Below are 18,697 nucleotides of genomic sequence, written 5' to 3'. Positions count from 1 at the left end.
GCTGGCATAATTCTCCATATTTAATTTCCCCAAGCTGGATAGTGGAGCCAGGCTTTGGAGTCAAATCTGGATTTAAATTGTGCGGGTTTTGTCACAGAATTGGGTGTCTAATCCCTGTATTTGGCCCAGAGTTGGGCATCCAACCCCTGAGGTCTCTCTTCCCCTCCCACTTTCAGGACCCGTAACAAAGCCTGAGTGCTGTGAACATGATAGTGCTCTGCCTACCTGAGTCCTAAGGCCCCTCACAAGAGCAGTGATGGCTGTATACAAACACTCACGTCAGCCGGGACACCCAACGTTTTATATATTGGGTTGGCCAGAAAGGGCGTTAGCGTACGAGAACGAACTTTTTGGCCAATCCAATTCATCCCTTTAGGGTTACCTGATAGCTCAGCAGTGAAGAATCCCCCTGCCAATAAAAATGCAGGTTCGATCCCTGGGTCGGGAAGACCCCCCTGGAGGAGAAAATGGCAACCCACTCCATTCTTGCCTGGGAAACCCCATGGACAGAAGAACCCGGTGGGCTACAGTCCATGGGGTCGCAAAGAGTCAGACACGACTGAGCATGCACGCCTACATACATCCCTTCATTTCAGTCCTCACAATAACCCTGGAATAGAAATAGACAAATAGAGATATAGCTAATTTCCCCCATTTTGTTTGCCCAAGATCATATGCTAAATTGTGCCTGAAAGGAGATCTGAACCCCTGTCTATTCTAGGTTCTTTGCATAATACTCAGTTGCCAGACTCATGGCTCATTTCAATACTTGCTACATCCAACTTCCTTCTAAACAACAACAACAGCAACTCCTGGCAAAGAAACAAAAGGCTGGGCTGATTCACTCCTGGGCAGCTCTGTGGTCTTGACGGCAGCCATATTTCTGTTGCATGGCTGGCCATTCCCCCTCAGCTGTGCGTAAACCCCTTCTTATGTAAACCCCTCATCCAGGGCAGGCTTTATTGAGGCCGCCTTCAAAGCCAAGGCGGCCATCTGAGAGGGTGGAAGAAACCAGTAAAAGATGGGATTCTGGGGAGCCATCCCAGGTAGAGTTGTGTTTTTATGCAGCAGCACATTTGTGGAGCAAATTTGGTGCACTCATAACGGCAGTTAATGAGCACAAGTGAAGTTCAGTTCTTTGTGTAAACAAGGGAGAGAGCATGTGTCTGAATGTAATTCTGACTGCATCAAGGTCATTTTAGAGCTGGTGGAGCTCTATTTGTCTTAGGAAATCTCGAAAACTTTTATAGGGAATTCGGAAAATATTTTCTGCCAGCAGGAAAGATAAAATCCGTGCACACAAAGTACAGCCATGGGCCCAGAGACTGAACAGACAGACTGCTGTAAAACCCCCGTTTAATAAGGCATTAAAATGCCATCGACCTGGACACATTTAAAAAAAGAGAGAGAGCGAGCTATGAAAACAAATACCATTCAAATAATTAGGATCTTATGCCTGAGGCCAGCCTTGATGCCAAGCAGGGACTTCCCTGCAGGAATCGGAGCTGAGCCTGACCCCCAAAAGGAGGAATTGGCGAAGACAAAGGCCAGTTCTGCGCCGGGGGGTCTTTCGCAGTCCCGCTCCCAACGCCTGGCCCTCGATGCTGAAGGCAGAGCATTTCAAACAGTTTCCCTCGCCGACATCTTGGGGGACTTTGCAGTCCAGTAACTCAGTGGGGCCCCGGGGGACTGCTGACGAGTCTTCTGGAAGGGCGTGCTTCCTAAGATGGCCAGGAAGCTGTCCCCGGCTCCATAGAGGACAAGGAGGCATTTGAAGGCCCACTCAATTGGGTAAATACGCTCCCCTTGGGGTGGGGGTTGGCGAGAGCACATTTGTTTGTGAACGTAGCTGTGAGGGGAAAAAAGATGTCTTTTCAGCGGCTCCCGCAAATACGGAAGCCGCTGCAGAGCTATTTCCTGCCGCGCAAGCTTCTGAATAGTCGAAGGCCAGGTGCACAGCCGCGCGCTTCATTACCCGCGGCTCCCAAGGTAGTTCCCAAGGGCTCAGCCTCAGAAAATTTGAAAAATAAAGGACTTGTCTTATTTCTGGAGAGATTGTTTGTTGGGAGGGAGAGGGGGCAGGGCACCAGTATTGTGTGCAGAACGGCCTGTTAGGAAATGATGCTTAGCAGGTCTGATGGAAGGAGCTTTCCTAAAATGGAATTTTAAATCAGATATGTCTCTGATACAGTCGAGAGGACCTTGTATTTTTCCGCCTTTCAAAAGCTTCTCATAAGAGTTTGTGTCACTCATCAGGAACTTTCTTTAAAGAAGCCTGTAGAGAAATTTGTGACTTATCCGCATGTTTCCCATATGTTATTTCTTATTCCCCTTGTACATTCCGTTTCTTCCAGTAGATTGTAATCACCAGCAACATTTGAAAATAAGAGAGTGACGAAAGGTAGAGAAAAAGAAAAGGAAAAGAATGAAAGAAACCTAATTAAAGTCTATGCATTTGCTGGGGTTCATTTGAATGGACCAGTTGGTTTCATTTTGCAATACAAAAGAAAAATTCAGGCCTAAGGGCCTAAGACTTTCATTAAATTCAGCTTTGGTGAGTTCTAATAATACAGCGGTTTATTAAAAGTGTGAAAAATGTCATTGCTGAGGCCTTCCCTGAGCTGCAGCCTCACCTCCCGGGTATGAGTCATGCTTCCTCCATGGCTGCCTAAGTTGTAAAGTTGTGGGCAGGATATTTAAGGTCCAGGGAACAGGCTTCTTGAATCTCTCTTGCCATTTGGCTGGGATCACACCCCAATTAGCAATCTTGCCATCCAGAGCAGTAGCTGGACAGCAAAAGTGAGAGAGGGGCAGGGTGCTTGAGGCTGTTGTAAACGATTAGTCCAAAAAGAATAACGTAAGGCTTAGAACTCAGTCCCCGGCAGGAGTCGGCTGGAGGAAATGAAAGGATCAACAAGGAGAGAGGAGCACTGTGGCTGATTGTTCCTGACCACAGCCGCAGGCTTTTCTGCCTGTGCCGGAAATTGATCTCGTCAAAAGCTGAGGATGCAGGCAAGGCAAGGATAACGATAAGGCAGGTGATGATGCTAAATCATCCACCCCGCAGAGCTGATGAGATTGCTCAATGCCTCGCCAGCCATTCCCCTTCCTTAACCTATATTTAAAAAAAAAGCAGTGGTGGATTTTTTTTTCGTATGAAAATGCAAAAATGAGCGTGGATTGGTACTCACTGGACCAACAGGAAGCTTCATAATTGCAAGCCCTTTCATTTCTTATGAAGTATTCTTACGCAGAACATCTCATTTGGCCCATGAACTGAACCTAGGAGGTTGGCAGCACAGATATGACCCATCTCTCTTCGTAAATGAGGACCTTGAAGCCAAGAGAGGCTGAGGGATTTTTCCAAGGCCTCCAAAAAAATAGTGGCAGAGCTGGGCCTTTCTTTCAGGAATAGGTTAATTCCTAGTGTCACTGAGTTTGGTGATGGGTTCTGAAGGAAGAACCCAGCAGAAAACCCAGCCCATCCCTTCCTGGAGGCACTGGTAAAGATAGCTGGCTTTTCCTTTGCAGGGCCACCCTTTCCTAACTGTCCTGGAGTGTCATCCTGAATCCTGGATGAGCCCCAAACCCCTGAGAGTGTGAGGTGCTCCGAGGGCTGGAGAGACAGCAGGATTCTTCCCAGCATCACTTTCCCACTCCCCTGGCACTGTGTACCTAACTGCGCCTAGATCTGGGCTTTGGCATCTGTTAAAGGAGGCTTAACTGTGAGACAGGAGAAGCAATAAAGTCCTGAAAGGCAATAAAAGGAATTTCCTAGGGAAAAAAAAAAAAAACACTCACATCTTTTAAGCATCAAAAATGAAATCTGTGTAGACTGGCATTCCATGTCAGGGAAGGGGAGCACACTTTTTCTAAAAAAATTTTATTGGAGTATAGTTGTGTTGTGCTAGTAAAGTTGTGCTAGTCTCTACCATACAACAAAATGAATCCTCTGTACGTATATATATGTCTCCTCTTTTTTGGATCTCCATCCCACTTAGGTCACCCCGAGCATTGAGTAGTGTTCCCTGTGCTATACAGTAGGTTCTCATTAGTTATCTATTTATTCATAATATTGATAGTATATAATATGATATTGGAATACATTCTTAAGTAAATGTGGTTATGTTATTTTTTTAAAGTAAAAAAAATGTGTATATATCTCAGTCCCAATCTCCCAATTCATCCCACTCTCCTTTTCCCCCTTGATTTGTTCTTTAAGTCTGTGTCTCTATTTTTGCTTTGTAAATAAGATCATCTAAACCAATTTTTTTCAGATGCCACGTACATGTGTTGATATGCACACTTTTATCATTATTATCTTATTTAATCTTTTCTATAACCTTGGAAGTTAGGTAGTACTTCATTGGTCCTAATCAACAGGTGGGGAGATGAGGCAAACATCTAATAAGTTGTGGTTATCCAGGCTCCTTCTTTCTACTACCTCCTGTACCTCTCATTCCAGAGCTCTGATAAACCATTCCTGGAAGATTACACAAACCAGAGCTTCATGGCGACTCTTCTATCACCCTATAGTCACCATAATTTTTAATCTTACCTTAAGGCAAAAAGCCTTAAAGCACATGCTCCCAATATATTCTTTATTATTTAAAAGCATTGGAGAAGGCTCTTTGAGAGTCCCTTGGACTGCAAGGAGATCCAACCAGTCCATTCTAAAGGAGATCAGTCTGGGTGTTCTTTGGAAGGGATGATGCTAAAGCTGAAACTCCAGTACTTCGGCCACCTCATGTGAAGAGTTGGCTCATTGGAAAAGACCCTGATGCTGGGAGGGATTGGGGACAGGAGGAGAAGGGTACGACAGAGGATGAGATGGCTGGATGGCATCACCAACTCGATGGACATGAGTTTGAGTGAACTCCGGGAGTTGGTGATGGACAGGGAGGCCTGGCATGCTGCGATTCGTGGGGTCGCAAAGAGTCGGACATGACTGAGCAACTGAACTGAACTGATATGTGTGTGTGTGTGTGTGTGTGTGTGTGTGTGTGTGTGTATGACTTAATAATGTAGACAGTAGATATTTGAAAAAGAATGAGATTAAAATAAATAGAAAAGGAAGTTCAGCTGATTCACATTGCTGTACAGTAGAAACCAATACAACATTGCAAAGTAATTATCCTCCAATTAAAAATAAATTTAGGGACCTCTCTAGTGGTCCAGTGTTTAAGCCTTCATCTTCCAATGCAGAGGGTGCAGATTCAACCCCTGGTTGCAGAACTAAGATCCCACATGACTCATGACCAAAAAATCCAAACAGACAACAGAAGCAATATCATAATAAATTCCATAGAGACTTTAAAAAAATATCCTAATCAAAAAAAAATCTTAAAAATATATTTTAAGAAGACTTTAAACAGAAGCACTTTATTTTTAAAAAATACAATAGTTGCATGATTGTTTTAAAATATTGGAGCCTACCCTAAAATAAACCCTACCCTCCATAAAAAAGAAAAGAAAAAAGTTGTAGTATTTCCTTCTGTTACCCTACTTTGGAGAGTCCTACTATAGATTCAGACAGAGTGCTAAGTGTAACTAGGAAATTCATGACTCTAGACATTATTGATGGAATCACAGACTTCCAGTGCTGCAAAGGATATGAGGAGCTGTGTGGAAAAAGGAAACGGAGGCTCAGAAAGAGAGCAAGTCACACAGCCCGCATGTGACTAAACTGACTCCAGGACCAACATCTCCTCACGCTAGGTCCCTAGCCCTTTTCACAGATCTACACTGATGTAGAAAGAAGCCAAAAGCTCCTTTTCTTGGGCTAGAAAATTACATTAGGGTCTTCAGTGTGACAGCCTGGAGCTTAATGCCTGCCCTTCAGTGCTGTGTTTGGAGTACATTCAGTCCATCAACTGCCCAGAAGAGGCAGCCCCTGACTTTTTAGTTGGGCTACAGAGCACGTGCACCGGGCCTTCAGCACGTGGGGTCTAAGGAAAAGGAAGACTGCTGCGCTGTATTTGATGCTATTAAAAGCAGCTCACATAGTTTCCATCATTCTTAATGGAGCCATGTCATTTGACACCCAGCCCTCGCTTCAGGCACCCTAACAAGGAATTCTTGGTGTAAAGGAAAAGCGACTCCAAAACAAAAAGTGACTCTCTTCTAGGTCATCCCAAGACAGCATGCTGTGAGCAGGAGTTGGAAAGCAAGGAAATCACCCTGACTTTGCCACCCACACCGTGTGGGGCTTGGGGCCATCGCCCCAAACACTTTAAACAGTTGTTTTAAAGGTATTTGGATTATTTACCGACTGTTCGTTTGGACCAAGCTGACCCAGCCTCGTGGAGAAGATGAAGCCTAATGCAATGACAGCCCCTTCCTTTATCAGCTGGGAGGCAACAGATAACCCAAGTTCATGGCCCAGTGTGGGTGGGGGGTTGTGGTTGGTGGAAACGATTGTAAATTTCAGTGCCACAAATTATTCAGTAAATCATATTTAGAAAAGTCTCCCAATTCCTTAGACCCAAGCCTGAAGAAGTTTCAAATTAGACAGGAATAGAGACACAGACATAGAGAACAAATATCTTGATACCACGGGGAAAGTGGAGGGGGGTGGGAAGAATTAAGAGATTGAGATTGACACGTGTACACTATTGATATTGTGTATAAAATAGATAAGGGCTTCCCAGGTAGCTCAGTGGTAAAGAATCTGCCTGCCAATGCAGGCGATGCGGGTTTGATTCCTGGGTTGAGGAGATCCCCTGGAGAAGGAAATGACACCCCACTCCAGTATGCTGCCTGGGAAATCCCATGGACAGAGGAGCCTGCTAGGCTGTAGTCCATGGGGTTGCAAAGAGTTGGACACGACTAAACAACAATAGAAACAACAAATGAAATAGACAACGAATGAGAACATATTGTATAGCGCAGGGAACTCTACTTAATGCACTATGGTAGGTGCCCTGAATGGAAGGAAGTATATGGACATATGCAGATTAGAAACTAGCACAGGACTGTAAAGCAACTATAAAAAAGAGACGTTTCCGATCAGAAGACAGTGAGGAGCCAAGCTAGCTCCATAGTTGATTGTGCAGGCAGGATGGTGAGAACAACTCCCCTGCTCACGCCAGCACCTGCGTGGGACAGAGGTCGAGGTGTGAGGGCACGGGGTGTGAGGGCACGGGGGACTAAGGAGCACCGTCACTGCCCAGGCACGCGCCTTCTCTCAGAGGCTTGTGTAGGAGGCCATGTCTGGGGGCTTCTCACCTTGGTTTGGTTTTTCTCTTCTTTAGCGAGAAACAAGGCCAGTCCCTTCTTGGCAGAGGCAGAGTGGTCTCACAGAAGAGTTTAGGGGAGAGGATAGTTTGGAATTCCCCAAAGGAGAAAGAGATGTAAAGACAACAGAGAGTGGAGGCTGGGATCTAGTACTACAGGCGCTTATTTGCCCCGAGGTAGTAACTGGATGAGATGACAGAGAGCTGCCAGCCAGAGCATCGCTGTGGGTGTCCGCCTGTCAAGGCAGGAGGTTCTCAGATAGCTTGTGACCCTGGGGGCCGGGCTGTGACCCTGAACCTGAGCTGCAGGAGTGCCCTGCTTTCTCATTTCACCCACGACAGTGGCCAGGAGCAGAGGACTCAAGCCACTTCAAGCTGCAAGCAGAGTCCCCAGTGAAGGCAACATTGCTTTCCTTGAGTGGCCTCCTGTCTCCTGCTTGGGCAGTTCCCTGACTCCACGTATCTGAACAGCCTTCACCCCAAGATGGACTCTTTACAACAGCCTGAAGCTCTGCAGCCTCACACAGCTGGCAGCCCAGACCTAAGGCTTTGCTGCTGGGCAGACAAGCCAGGCCTAATGGAAGAGAGAAAAATTGCACGGATGTAGGCACTCTTTCGGAGAAGGCAATGGCACCCCACTCCAGTACTCTTGCCTGGAAAATCCCATGGATGGAGGAGCCTGGTAGGCTGCAGTCCACGGGGTTGCGAAGAGTCGGACACGACTGAGTGACTTCACTTTTACTTTTCACTTTCATGCATTGGAGAAGGAAATGGCAACCCACTCCAGTGTTCTTGCCTGGAGAATCCCAGGGACGGAGAGCCTGGTGGCTGCCGTCTATGGGGTCACACAGAGTCGGACACAACTGAAGTGACTTAGCAGCAGCAGCAGGCACTCTTTACAAAGTAGAATCTACCTAATTCCACAAATGTTTGGGGTGGGCAGGTGGTAAGTCAGCTGAGGGGGTGCCATTTACCCAAAAGTAGAAGGGGAGGGGGAGCCTGGAGGGTGGGAATGGGTTCAAGAGTGAACTGGCGGAGTCGGAGATCCTGACATTTCTTAAGTAGCACCATCCAGGGAAGTGAGGTTAGACTTGAGATGCATCGGTGTTTGTTGATGAAGGAAGCCGTGGAAATAGTCAGCATCATTGAGGGAGAGCAGTTAGTGAGAAGAGTGAAAAGTGAGAGTGAAATTACACAGTTGTGTCTGACTCTTTGCGGCCCCATGGACTATAGGCCGCCAGACTCCTCTGTCCTTGGAATTCTCCAGGCCAGAATACTGGAGTGGGTAGCTATTCCCTTTTCCAGGGGATCTTCCCAACCCAGAGGTTGAACCCAGGTCTCCCACATGACAGACACATTCTTTACCATCTGAGCCACAAGGGAAGCCCAAGAATACTGGAATGGGTAGCCTATCCCTTCTCCAGAAGATCTTCCTGACCCAGGAATCAAACCGGGGTCTCCTGAATTGCAGGCAGATTCTTTACCACCTACCAGCTGGTATATAAAACTGATAAACAATAAGGACCTACCGTGTAGCACAGGTTACTATATTCAATATCTTATAATAATCTGTAATGGAAAAGAATCTGAAAATTATACACATATATGAAAGTGAAAGTCACTCAGTCGTGTCCAACTCTTTGTGACTCCATGAACCATACAGTCCATGGAATTCTCCAGGCCAAAATACTGGAGTGGGTAGCCATTCCCTTCTCCAGGGGATCTTCCCAACCCCGGGAACGAACCCAGGTCTCCTGCACTGCAGGCAGATTCTTTATCAGCTGAGACATGACTGAAGCGCCTGTCCCTGTGTCGGAATATCCCCTGGAGAAAGGAATGGCAATCTACTCTAGTACCCTTGCCTGGGAAATCCCATGGACAGAGGAGCCTGGCGGGCTACAGTCCATGGGGTCACAAAAGAGTCAGACAAGACTTAGCGACTGAGCACCTGAGTATATATATGTGTGTGTATGTGTGTGTGCATAGATATAACTGAATCACTTTGCTGTATACCTGAAGTGGACACGTTGTAAATTAACTGTACTTCAATAAAAAAAATGGATGTATGAATGAATAAATGAGAAGGCGAATGCCCCAGACCTTGCACAAGAGCAGCGTCAAAGGCCTAGATGGAGGAAGGGGTGTCTAGGAGGGAGATCCCAGGGTCAGGAGGAAAGCGAGTGACGGGAGGGCCTGGAAGTCAGTCTCAGGCCTCTTGACTTCCATCCATAGTATTTGGGCGCAGTTTCTTTCACTCTTCCCTCTTCTATTTCAGGCACTTTGATAACCCTAACATTTTCCTTTTTTCTCTAAGTCTTTTCATTTTGAAAGTAGTGCATGCTTATTGTAACAAGTCAAACAAAACAGAGATGTATGAAGAAACTATCAGAAAACAATCCTTCCTAAATTGTTCCTGTGCTCCATCAAACACACACACACATATACACACCAATACATATCACAGGTTCACACATCGCTCACAAGCATATAGACTCACATACCACACACAGAAGTTGCACACACATATGTGCACACATATGCAGAGGTTTTGTTTTATATTTCACACAAATCGGAAGCCATACATATTACTCAGAAATTTTTTCACATAATATAGCATGGAAAAGTGAAAGTGAAGTCGTTCAGTCGTGTCCAACTCTTTGCAACCCCATGGCCTGTAGCCTACCAGGCTTCTCGGTCCATGGGATTTTCCAGGCAAGAATACTGGAGTGGGTTACCATTTCCATCTCCAGGAGATCTTCCCAACCCAGGGATTGAACCCGGGTCTCCCGCATTGTAGGCAGATGCTTTACGGTCTGAGCCACCAGGGAAGTCCATATATCATGGAGGTATATATTTATATATTTCTTGATCTTGTTGATTGTTGTTTAATGATCTATAGTTTGTGCAATATTTTTTTCATTTTCTAGTACTATTGAGATCATATTCTACATTCTGTTCTATAGTGTTCAATCATGTCTGACTCTTTGTGACCCCATGGATGGTAGCCCACCAGGCTCCTCTGTCTGTGGGATTATCCCAGCAAGAATCCTGGAGTGGGCTGCCATTTCCTCCTCCAGGGAATCTACTCAACCCAGGGATCGACCTGGCATCTCTTGTGTCTCCTGCATTGGCAGGCAGATTCTTCACCACTGCACCACCTGGGAAGCTCATACACTATATTACAATCCTCTTTTTTCACTTAGTTTTTAAATCATTTCCCCATGCCACTAAACACATTTTGTAAACACAGGGTCAATTACTACATCATATTCCAGAATCTGAGTATATCATAATTTACTTAACCATAATTTACTCTCTGCCGATTCAGAGCTATTAAAAATAATAACCACAATGAACATTATAGAACATTAAGCTATGTCCACATTTCTGGTTATTTTCTTTAGGATATGAACACTTTTAGAGTCTTTGTGCACACTACCAAATTGCTTTTTCCAGAAAAACTATAGCAATCTGTTCTCCTGCCAGCAAGGGCTAAAATAGGCTACCCACATCTTTTCTTAAATGTTGATTTACTTGTTAGACAAAAGCAGTATATTATCACTTTAAATTGCATTTTCAATTATTAGGGAGGTTCTTCTTGTTCAAGTTCATTAATCATTTGTCCTTCACTTAAGAGCGATCTGATGGGTGGAGGTGGTAGGAGGGAGATTCAAGAGGGAGTAGATATATATGCGTACATGGCTGATTCACTTTGTTGTACAGCAGAAATGAACACAACTAACACTATAAAGCAATTATACACCAATAAAATTATTTTTCAATTAAAAAAAAAAAGAATGATCTGATCATGGGCACCCACGGCTCTCATTTTCCAAGCCAGTCCTTTCTCCCTTCTCTCAGGCCTGCCCCAGCCCTGAGCCCTCCTGGCCCAGCGGTTCACTCCTCTCCCTGGGCTCTGAGATCGACCTCCCCATCCAGCTTCTGCATCCCATCTGCTGACGAGCTTCTCCCGTCCCCCCCGCGGTCCTATGGCCAGTCTCTCTCACAGCCTCTGTGCCCGAGGATGCCCTTGCTCTAAGTCCCCTAAACCCCTGGCACCAGAGAACCAAGCACAAGCCTAGAATTCTCCAGCAGGCTTCCAGGGTTCGCCATCAACCCGGGGTCAGTGGTGACGGCGGGCAAACCCAGCAGGGCCCTTCTTGCCCTGCAAGGGACCCAGGTACCTGGGGAGGGGCGCCCAGCAGGGGCCTAACCTGCCGGCACTTTGCACAACCTCATCTCATCTTTCCCATTTTCCTGCCCTCTGCATGATTCCAACTCGGGCTTTAATTTTCTCAAATGATACAATTTGGTGGTTTGGGGTTTCTGCAGGAGAATTTCTGTGATCCTCAGAGTACCAGGGCCTGTTTGCTCTTGTTAGAGAAGAGGGACTGTGGACGCTCTGCAGACCCCGTCAGGCTGTGGTAATAACCAGGGGCTGCTGGAGCGGCAAAGCATAAACCTGGTCCTTCTTAGTGAGACTTCGCAGAAATCCCACTGGAGATTTTTCGGCCCCTGCCCTGTCTACTTTCCTTCATCATGATAAATGACTGAAAAGAAAACTATCTAATCTCCAAACTGCTCACTTTTTTTTTTTCTTCCCCCAACTCTTTTCTTCAAGGAGAGATGGGAGCACACAGTCACATAAAACAGAGTCCTTCATCGCCTGCTTCTCAGGAGACGGTTCTTTCCCTTTTCATCCGGGCCTGTTTCTGATCTCTGATGGGCTCGCCCTGAAAGCTCCGGCGGGGCCCTCTCTAATCAGCTGCGACAGACGCGGCTGTGGCTCGGGTTGCCCATCGAAATTGAATTGATTGCCCGGCCCCTTTGCCGTTTTGTTCTGCACACAATTGCTTAATAGCTGTCACCTTGGCTTTCAGTCGCAGCCGGCTTTGGGGCTGACTGGTTCCCATTACTCAGGATGGCCAGTGCAAGTTCATCACCTTTACAGGATGTCCGTGATTGATTCCGTATGCCTTGGAGACCTGTAATGTATTTGCATAGGAGGGCGGGGGGCGGACCCAATAGAGATCTCTAGGCCTCGGGAACTGCCAGGTTTTGCTGGGGGCCATATTTGAATCATTACCAGGGCTTCTTGTCACGAGTCTGGCCTCTGCTGACATCTCTGCTAATGAATTTGTAAATTAAAAAAAACTTTGCTGTTGCCACCTGCCGCCTGTAAGGCGGGGCGGGGTGCGGGGGGTGGGGGAGTTCGGCCCGCGGGACCCCAGATTTTCCCGCCTAGTCTTTGAAATGAAGCTCTCTCCTTCCCCATTCCCTCCCCCTGGTCACCAAGCAGGAGAAACCTGGCCTGGAGGCAGACATCTTTCAAGTGAAATCCTTTGCGCTGGGAACTACTTCAATTAGACAGCAGGGGGAATGTTAACATGCCCTCCGGCCTTTTAAGTGGGTTTTAATTTTATGTTGTAAGATAAGACACTGCATGGCTGGGGCTGCTACTCCTTCAGGAGGCTCCATTAGTGGGAAGAGGCGAGGCCTCTTGACCCCTTGAGGCCCAGCAGAGGCTGCAAGTTGGTTTGGTTTTTTAACAATTTGTCAGCCTGACCCAGCTTCATCTTTGCGTTCTCCCTTCAATGATCCCAGGCTCTTCTGCTGTTGGCCGGGAACTGGATGGCTGAGTTGAGGCTGGGAGTCTGGTCCAGTTTCTCCTGGGGCCTGGCCCTGGGCTGAGAAGAGGGCCCTGTTGGGAGTGGGGGGGAGTTTGACCGAGGGCAGGGCAGGGTGTTGGGGGGGCAGCCTGCCTGCCTATGGCTCACAGTTGAACGTTCGTTTTTTTTTCTTTTTTTTTTCCCTTCCCAGGCAGGGCACCGCTGCAGCAGCCACTTTTCATGTGGCAGGTTTCTGGCCTGATGATGTATGACCTGTTGGCGCTACTGAATGGTGCCCTTTGTTCCAGGGGATCCCATGTGCCCCCTTTTTATTGACTTGTTGATTCAAAGGGGCAGGAAAGTTCCACAAATCCCACTGCAGGCCCTGTTCTAGCCCTGCCCAGGTGGGGAAGTCCACGGACCTCATGCTTCCCAGAAAAGCTGGTAGGAAGCTGCGGGCTGCCTAAAGACAAAATCTCTCTTAAGAAGCGGCTTTCTTTACCTCAAACTCAGGCAACTGTGTGTCTGGAGAGAGCCTGGGAACACACATCAAGCTCCCAGCCCTCTAGAAGGTGTGGAGTATTCCAGAATGCCATCTGCACCCAGAAAGAAAAGAGCAGAGCAGGTGTATGTTAGGAAGAGCCCCCACTTCCCTGTCCTCTGGGCCAAGTTCAGTTAAGTTTTTCTCTGTGACCAACAAGGTGGGTGTGTATGTGTGCATTCAGTCATGTCCAACTCTTTGCGACCCTATGGATTGTAGCCCGCCAGGCTCCTCTGTCCATGGGATTCTTTAGGCAAGAATACTGGAGTGGTTTGCCATTTCCTCCTCCAGGGAACCTTCCCAATCCAGGGAATGAACCTGTATCTCCTGCATTAACCAGTGGATCCTTTACCACTGAGCCATCTGGGAAGACAGCAGCAAAAATGAAGAAGGAGCGTGGCTTCCTTCTGCAGGGAGAAGTCCTGCCAGAGAACAATCCCAGGGCCACAGGAGAGGACTCTGGGGAAATAGGAGACAAGGTTGATGTCTACCCAGCAGGAAATTTCATCTTAATCCTCCTGAGGACAAGGATTTACAGGGTACCCCTTACCCTTGTCTTCTCTTCCCTGGCTCCCTCCTGGAGATGGTGGGTGACAGTGAGCAGTTTTGGAAAAGGAGCCAGGAAGGATAGGGAGCCAAAGAGGTGAGGAGTTGTTAGGAGGGAGACCCAATACACCTTCGGACATCAGTTTCTCTTCTCATTTAGGACTGTGAACCTGGACTGGATTTTGTCTCCTTTTTTTAACCCCATCTTAAGACCAAACTTCAAGGATTTGGCAGAGGACTGGACAAATGGCGGTCTCTGCCAAGCCTCAATTCCTCCTCTAGGGGGTGAGGTGCAGGGGGTTGATGGGCACACACATTGACTGTTGTTCCAGGAAGCCGCAGGCTCTGACTCCAACCAGCTCTTCAGTTCCTTGTCTGAAGCAGCCACACAGATGCCACCAAGAACTCCCCACCTGTGAGCATACTTCCCCCACATTGCAAGGTTGTGGGTCCACTACTCAAAGGTGACAGATTCTTGTATACTGTCTCCCTGCCCTTATGGGGTTTTCGTGGGCCCCGGAATCCAGACCCATCATCTGGGGAGTAGGGTGAGATCAAAGGTACGATTGCTCCCTTGGTCCTAAATTACTTCCCTCTAAGCTCAGAGGCTCCAGGTTACAAATGCACAGAGGCACTAAGGGCTCCCCCTGGCCCTTGAGAAACTCAATGAGGAAGAGGGGAAGCAGAGACTGTGGCAGAGCCAAGAAATGACAAGTCAGGAGTAAAGAGCATCCACACACTTCACAGTTGTAAAATGGCTTTATGTTCCAATATGTAAAATAAAATGTCCATGCTATATAACAAAACACTTGACGTTTCATATCCCGTTCGCTAATGTGTCTTCTAATAAAGTGTAATCTGTACTGTGTGTGTGTTTATATATATTTATTTATTTATACGTTTTATCTAAGTCATTCTTTGTTTTTAACATCAAATGTGTAATAAAAATTTAAATAGACGTCTTTCCAAATACCCTCTCCAATGTTCATTTTATTAAGTTTATTCGTTTGTTTAAAAAAAAAAAAAAGCAAAGCTGGATTTGATATGTGGCCTGCATTTGTGAGATATATATATTTATATATTTTATTTATTTATTTATTTTATTTATATAATATATAAATAGCTATTCAGCATGCAAAGAGTTTAGTGATTTCCCAAATTTTGATTACAGAGTTCCCACCAGCCCCACGGATGGGCTGGTGACATTCAATGCTGAAGAGCTGGGCTCGGGACCATGGGATCCACCTTCCTGGAAAAGCGTTATCCTTGCTCTGAGCTCACTGGCTGAATTTACTGGAAGAAAGGGATGCTTTCTCAATTCTCGTTTTTATTTCTGTTGGGCTCCAGGTGCCAGAGGCGAGGGTTTTCTGGGAGCAGAACAGGCTCTGGAGGTGCTGAGCAGCGCGGTCTCCTGGGGACACGGCCAGGTCAAGTGCGCTTCCTAACGGCCGATTGTAGGACGCTGACGGAGCCTGAGAAGACAGTCTGGCGCATCAGAGTGAGGGCTGTATGCTGGGGACCAAGGCAGAAGGGCTCTGTCCTTTATAAGAAAACCTGAATGATGCCAGAGATGTTATTGGTTGCATTTTCACACTTCTCGGAAAAAAAAACAGGGTTTTAATATCTGTCAACTGGTGCTTAGCCCATGATTCTCTCTCTAAAAGTGGTCCCTCAGACCTCAGAGCTCCAGGGATCAATTTCCAGGCCACTAACCGAGCAGTCAGCCCTCCTCTCTGAGCGGGCTTGGAGGTTTAGCTGAGCCCACCTCTCAGGTAGTCTCGCAGACTCTCCGGAAGCCGAAGGAGTGGGCCTCCTCCTCCCTGAACAAGATGCTCAGCACCTTTCTCAAGAGCCAGGACTCTGCAAGATGGGCAGAGAGCCCCACCTCCCCAGTCAGGAGAATCCTCCTCCCCCAACCCCCGTACTCCCGACTTGCCCTGCCAGAGAGACTTCACCACCTGGCCCCTGAGTTAATCAAAAATTATATTATTAGAACCTCTAAGTGACTCACATGAACACTCCACTCCCATCCCACCCAAGGGCATGTCAAGAGATGTCAGAAAAGACTGGATCCAAATCCTGCAGCCAAAAATCTCTTCTTAGATAAGTGTGTGTGTTTTTTTTTTTTTTGCTTTGTCGGGGCCTCAGCTGTATGTCAGAAGATAGGTGCTCTCCAAATACAGGCGCGCGGGTAGCACACTGCACCCCACCCTTTGAAATACCTTGCTGGGTTTCTTGGTTAGGGGGCAGGCCAACCCTCAGAGGTTAAGACTGGGTTAACACGGTCCAGGGGCTGCGGAGGGGACCTGGGAGTCATCCATCAGTCCAGTTCTCCACGGTCCCCATGCCTGAATGGTATTGTAAGGAGGCTTCCCGGGACAAGGAGAAGCTCTGCGAGTAGAGGAACTCGTTGGCCGCGTTCAGGTGCGGCGAGGGCGGCTTCCGCTCGCACACGGCACCCGGGAGGGCGCGATCTCTGGGGAAGGAGGCGCTGGGGCCCCGCTCTCGGACCTGAGACTGGGAGAGTTGATTGTAGACGCTGAAGTGGGCGTTGCCCGGCGGCTGGGAGCCCTGGGCGGAGATGGTGGGCAGCCGGGGCATCATCGTGGTGGCGGTGAAGTGCGTGGGGAAGGACTGGTAAGGCACAGTCTCCATGGTCTGAACGCTGTAGCTCGTGTAAGGGGACACGGACGTCCACATGTTACAGCTCAGCGGGGGCGGGGGCAAGTCGTCCACCCCGGACACCCCCGCAATCTCGGGCCCCGACCCTGAGTACATGCAGGCCTCTCGTGGGGTCACCTCGCTGCAGTAGGAGGGGCTCAGCATCTGCTGGTCGTAGGGCGGGGGAGAACGGAAATAATGGTCCTCCCCCACCGCCGAGGGTGCTTCCAGATAAGATCGCTTGCAGGGTAAGTCCAGGTGGCGGGCACTGTCTGCTGGAAGACAAAGAAATCTCAGGAAGAGCCAGGTCCACCAGCCCAGGGCCCAGAACACCCCCTCCCCGCCCCCCAGCTGGATGCCAGGACAGCCTATCCTTGTCATTGGTGGGAGGGGGGTGCCCCACGTTGCGATGGCACTCCCAGACCATTTTAATCAGTGACAGCTTTTATAAGGTGGCAGTAGCCCAGAAGTGGTCAGATCATGGACTGCGCTCAAAGGCCACCGGGGGACACCGCATCACTGGACACTGAGTGATGTGTTTAGCCAGGCGGCGTATGCCTTTGATCCCTTGCCGCCCTGACTCTTGGGGACGGTAAGAGGCTTTAATGTGCACTGGCATTCTTAGGCCAGGCCCACCCTGGCCAAGGAAAGTGCAAGCGACTGCCAGGCCACACCAGGCCCAGAGTCTACAATCTGTCTGAATTAGCCAGAAAATTAAAGCCACAGTGCTTCTGCCTCCATCCTCCGCTCCCAGGAAGGCCTCAGCAAGCCAAAGCTACTCACAGGCAAGTTCCTGTTGCTTTCAGAAGAGGAGGTAAACCCTATGTATGTTCAAAGAAGTCCCATCAGATTGTCATTATGCAGATTCCAACATAACAGGGTTTACACAATTAAGAAATGGAGCTGTTAATAAGTAAAAGGTGACTTGCACTTCTAAGGCGAAGCTAATATACTCTGTTGGGGGGAAAGATGACATTAAGTGCCCCAGGCCATGGATGTGTATCTTTCAACATCCTCAAGCACGAAGGCTTGATTCTGGACGAGCTCATCCACCCCTGGGACCCAGGGATAACCTAGGCCTGAGCACTTGGGCAGCAGCCCACTCTACAAATTTAAGAACGCTTGTCCAGTTACTTGTCTTGGCCTTCGTCCTTCTATCTTCCCTAGGGATTCTCAACGGGAAATCCTCCATAGACAATAGGTAAATAAATGTGTATGGCTGCGTTCCAACAAGACTGTATTTATAGATACCAAAATTTGAATTTCATAGAATGTTCATATATCACGAAAGAGTCTTCTTTTGATTTTTTTTCCAACTATTTAGAAATGTAAAAACCATTTCGTATCACTCACAGATCGAACAAAAATGGACTGCAGGCCAGATTCGGTCCAAAGGCCACAGTTTGCCAGCCCCTGTTTGAGGTCACTAGTTCTAATAGGACTGGTGCAGTGGCTACTCAGGAGTCTTCCAGGGTGGTTCCTAGGAGCTGGGCTGAGAGAACATTCTGTGCAGCAAGCAAAGTCCCCAAACCCATTCCCAAGAGAATTCCAGTGGCCCTGTGAGGACTTCTGACACGGTAATACTAATCATTGGTATTTTATAGAGGACAAACTTGAATCCTTGTACCAGGGCACAGATGTTCTGGTTCTTGGCTCGAACTCCTCTCCCTCACAAAGAAGCCAGCACGGACAGGTCCGTGGCCTATCTTCCTGGCCCCCAGTCTACATCCCCCAACAGCCCCCATCCACTCTCAAGAAGCCTCTGGAGATCTGACGGGATCGGGTGAGGAAACTGAGCTTGGCCAGGACTCCAAGCTTAGCCAGGACTCCCAGGGTCAGGGTGGAGGTCGCTTCTACAAATGACAAATTCTGGACTGGGATGCTTCCGCCTCCCCCATGCCCAGAGGCAGCGCCTGGCTCACTCTGTCCTCTGCCCACCCCAAGGAGGTGCCCAAAGCAGCGGCTGCCAAGGGACAGCTGGGACTGGGGACTGCTTGCGGCAGACCCTCTGATCCTGGCTTCTGCTCCCCGCCCACTGTGCGCTCAGTTCTGCCCCCATTGCTCTCTCCCCGACGCCTGTAACAGCCTATGTCCTCGTCACCCCC

General features: G+C 48.1%; 1 protein-coding gene and 1 long non-coding RNA gene across 4 annotated transcripts in view; one reads left to right on the top strand and one right to left on the bottom strand.

Moving 5' to 3' along the window:
- Nucleotides 1-10,961: 10,961 nt before the first annotated feature.
- On the top strand, nt 10,962-14,258 carry LOC123332710. Its single transcript, XR_006549684.2, has 2 exons — nt 10,962-12,413; nt 13,056-14,258. It is a non-coding gene; the product is annotated as an uncharacterized LOC123332710 (long non-coding RNA).
- TBX4 (T-box transcription factor 4) overlaps nt 14,245-18,697 on the bottom strand; it is a 32,922-nt gene continuing 28,469 nt past the window's right edge. The window contains exon 8 of one of the 3 annotated variants that reach the window (XM_025281159.3): nt 14,245-16,867. In XM_025281159.3, coding sequence (XP_025136944.1) covers nt 16,245-16,867 — 623 coding nt within the window. In that variant the 3' untranslated portion in view covers nt 14,245-16,244. The remainder of the gene's footprint in view (nt 16,868-18,697) is intronic. The other 2 variants (XM_025281161.3, XM_025281160.3) reach the window with 2 other exon arrangements.

The sequence above is a fragment of the Bubalus bubalis genome, chromosome 3 (genome assembly GCF_019923935.1).
Source record: "Bubalus bubalis isolate 160015118507 breed Murrah chromosome 3, NDDB_SH_1, whole genome shotgun sequence".
Taxonomy (NCBI): domain Eukaryota; kingdom Metazoa; phylum Chordata; class Mammalia; order Artiodactyla; family Bovidae; genus Bubalus; species Bubalus bubalis.
This window is presented reverse-complemented; position numbering and strand designations above follow the sequence as displayed.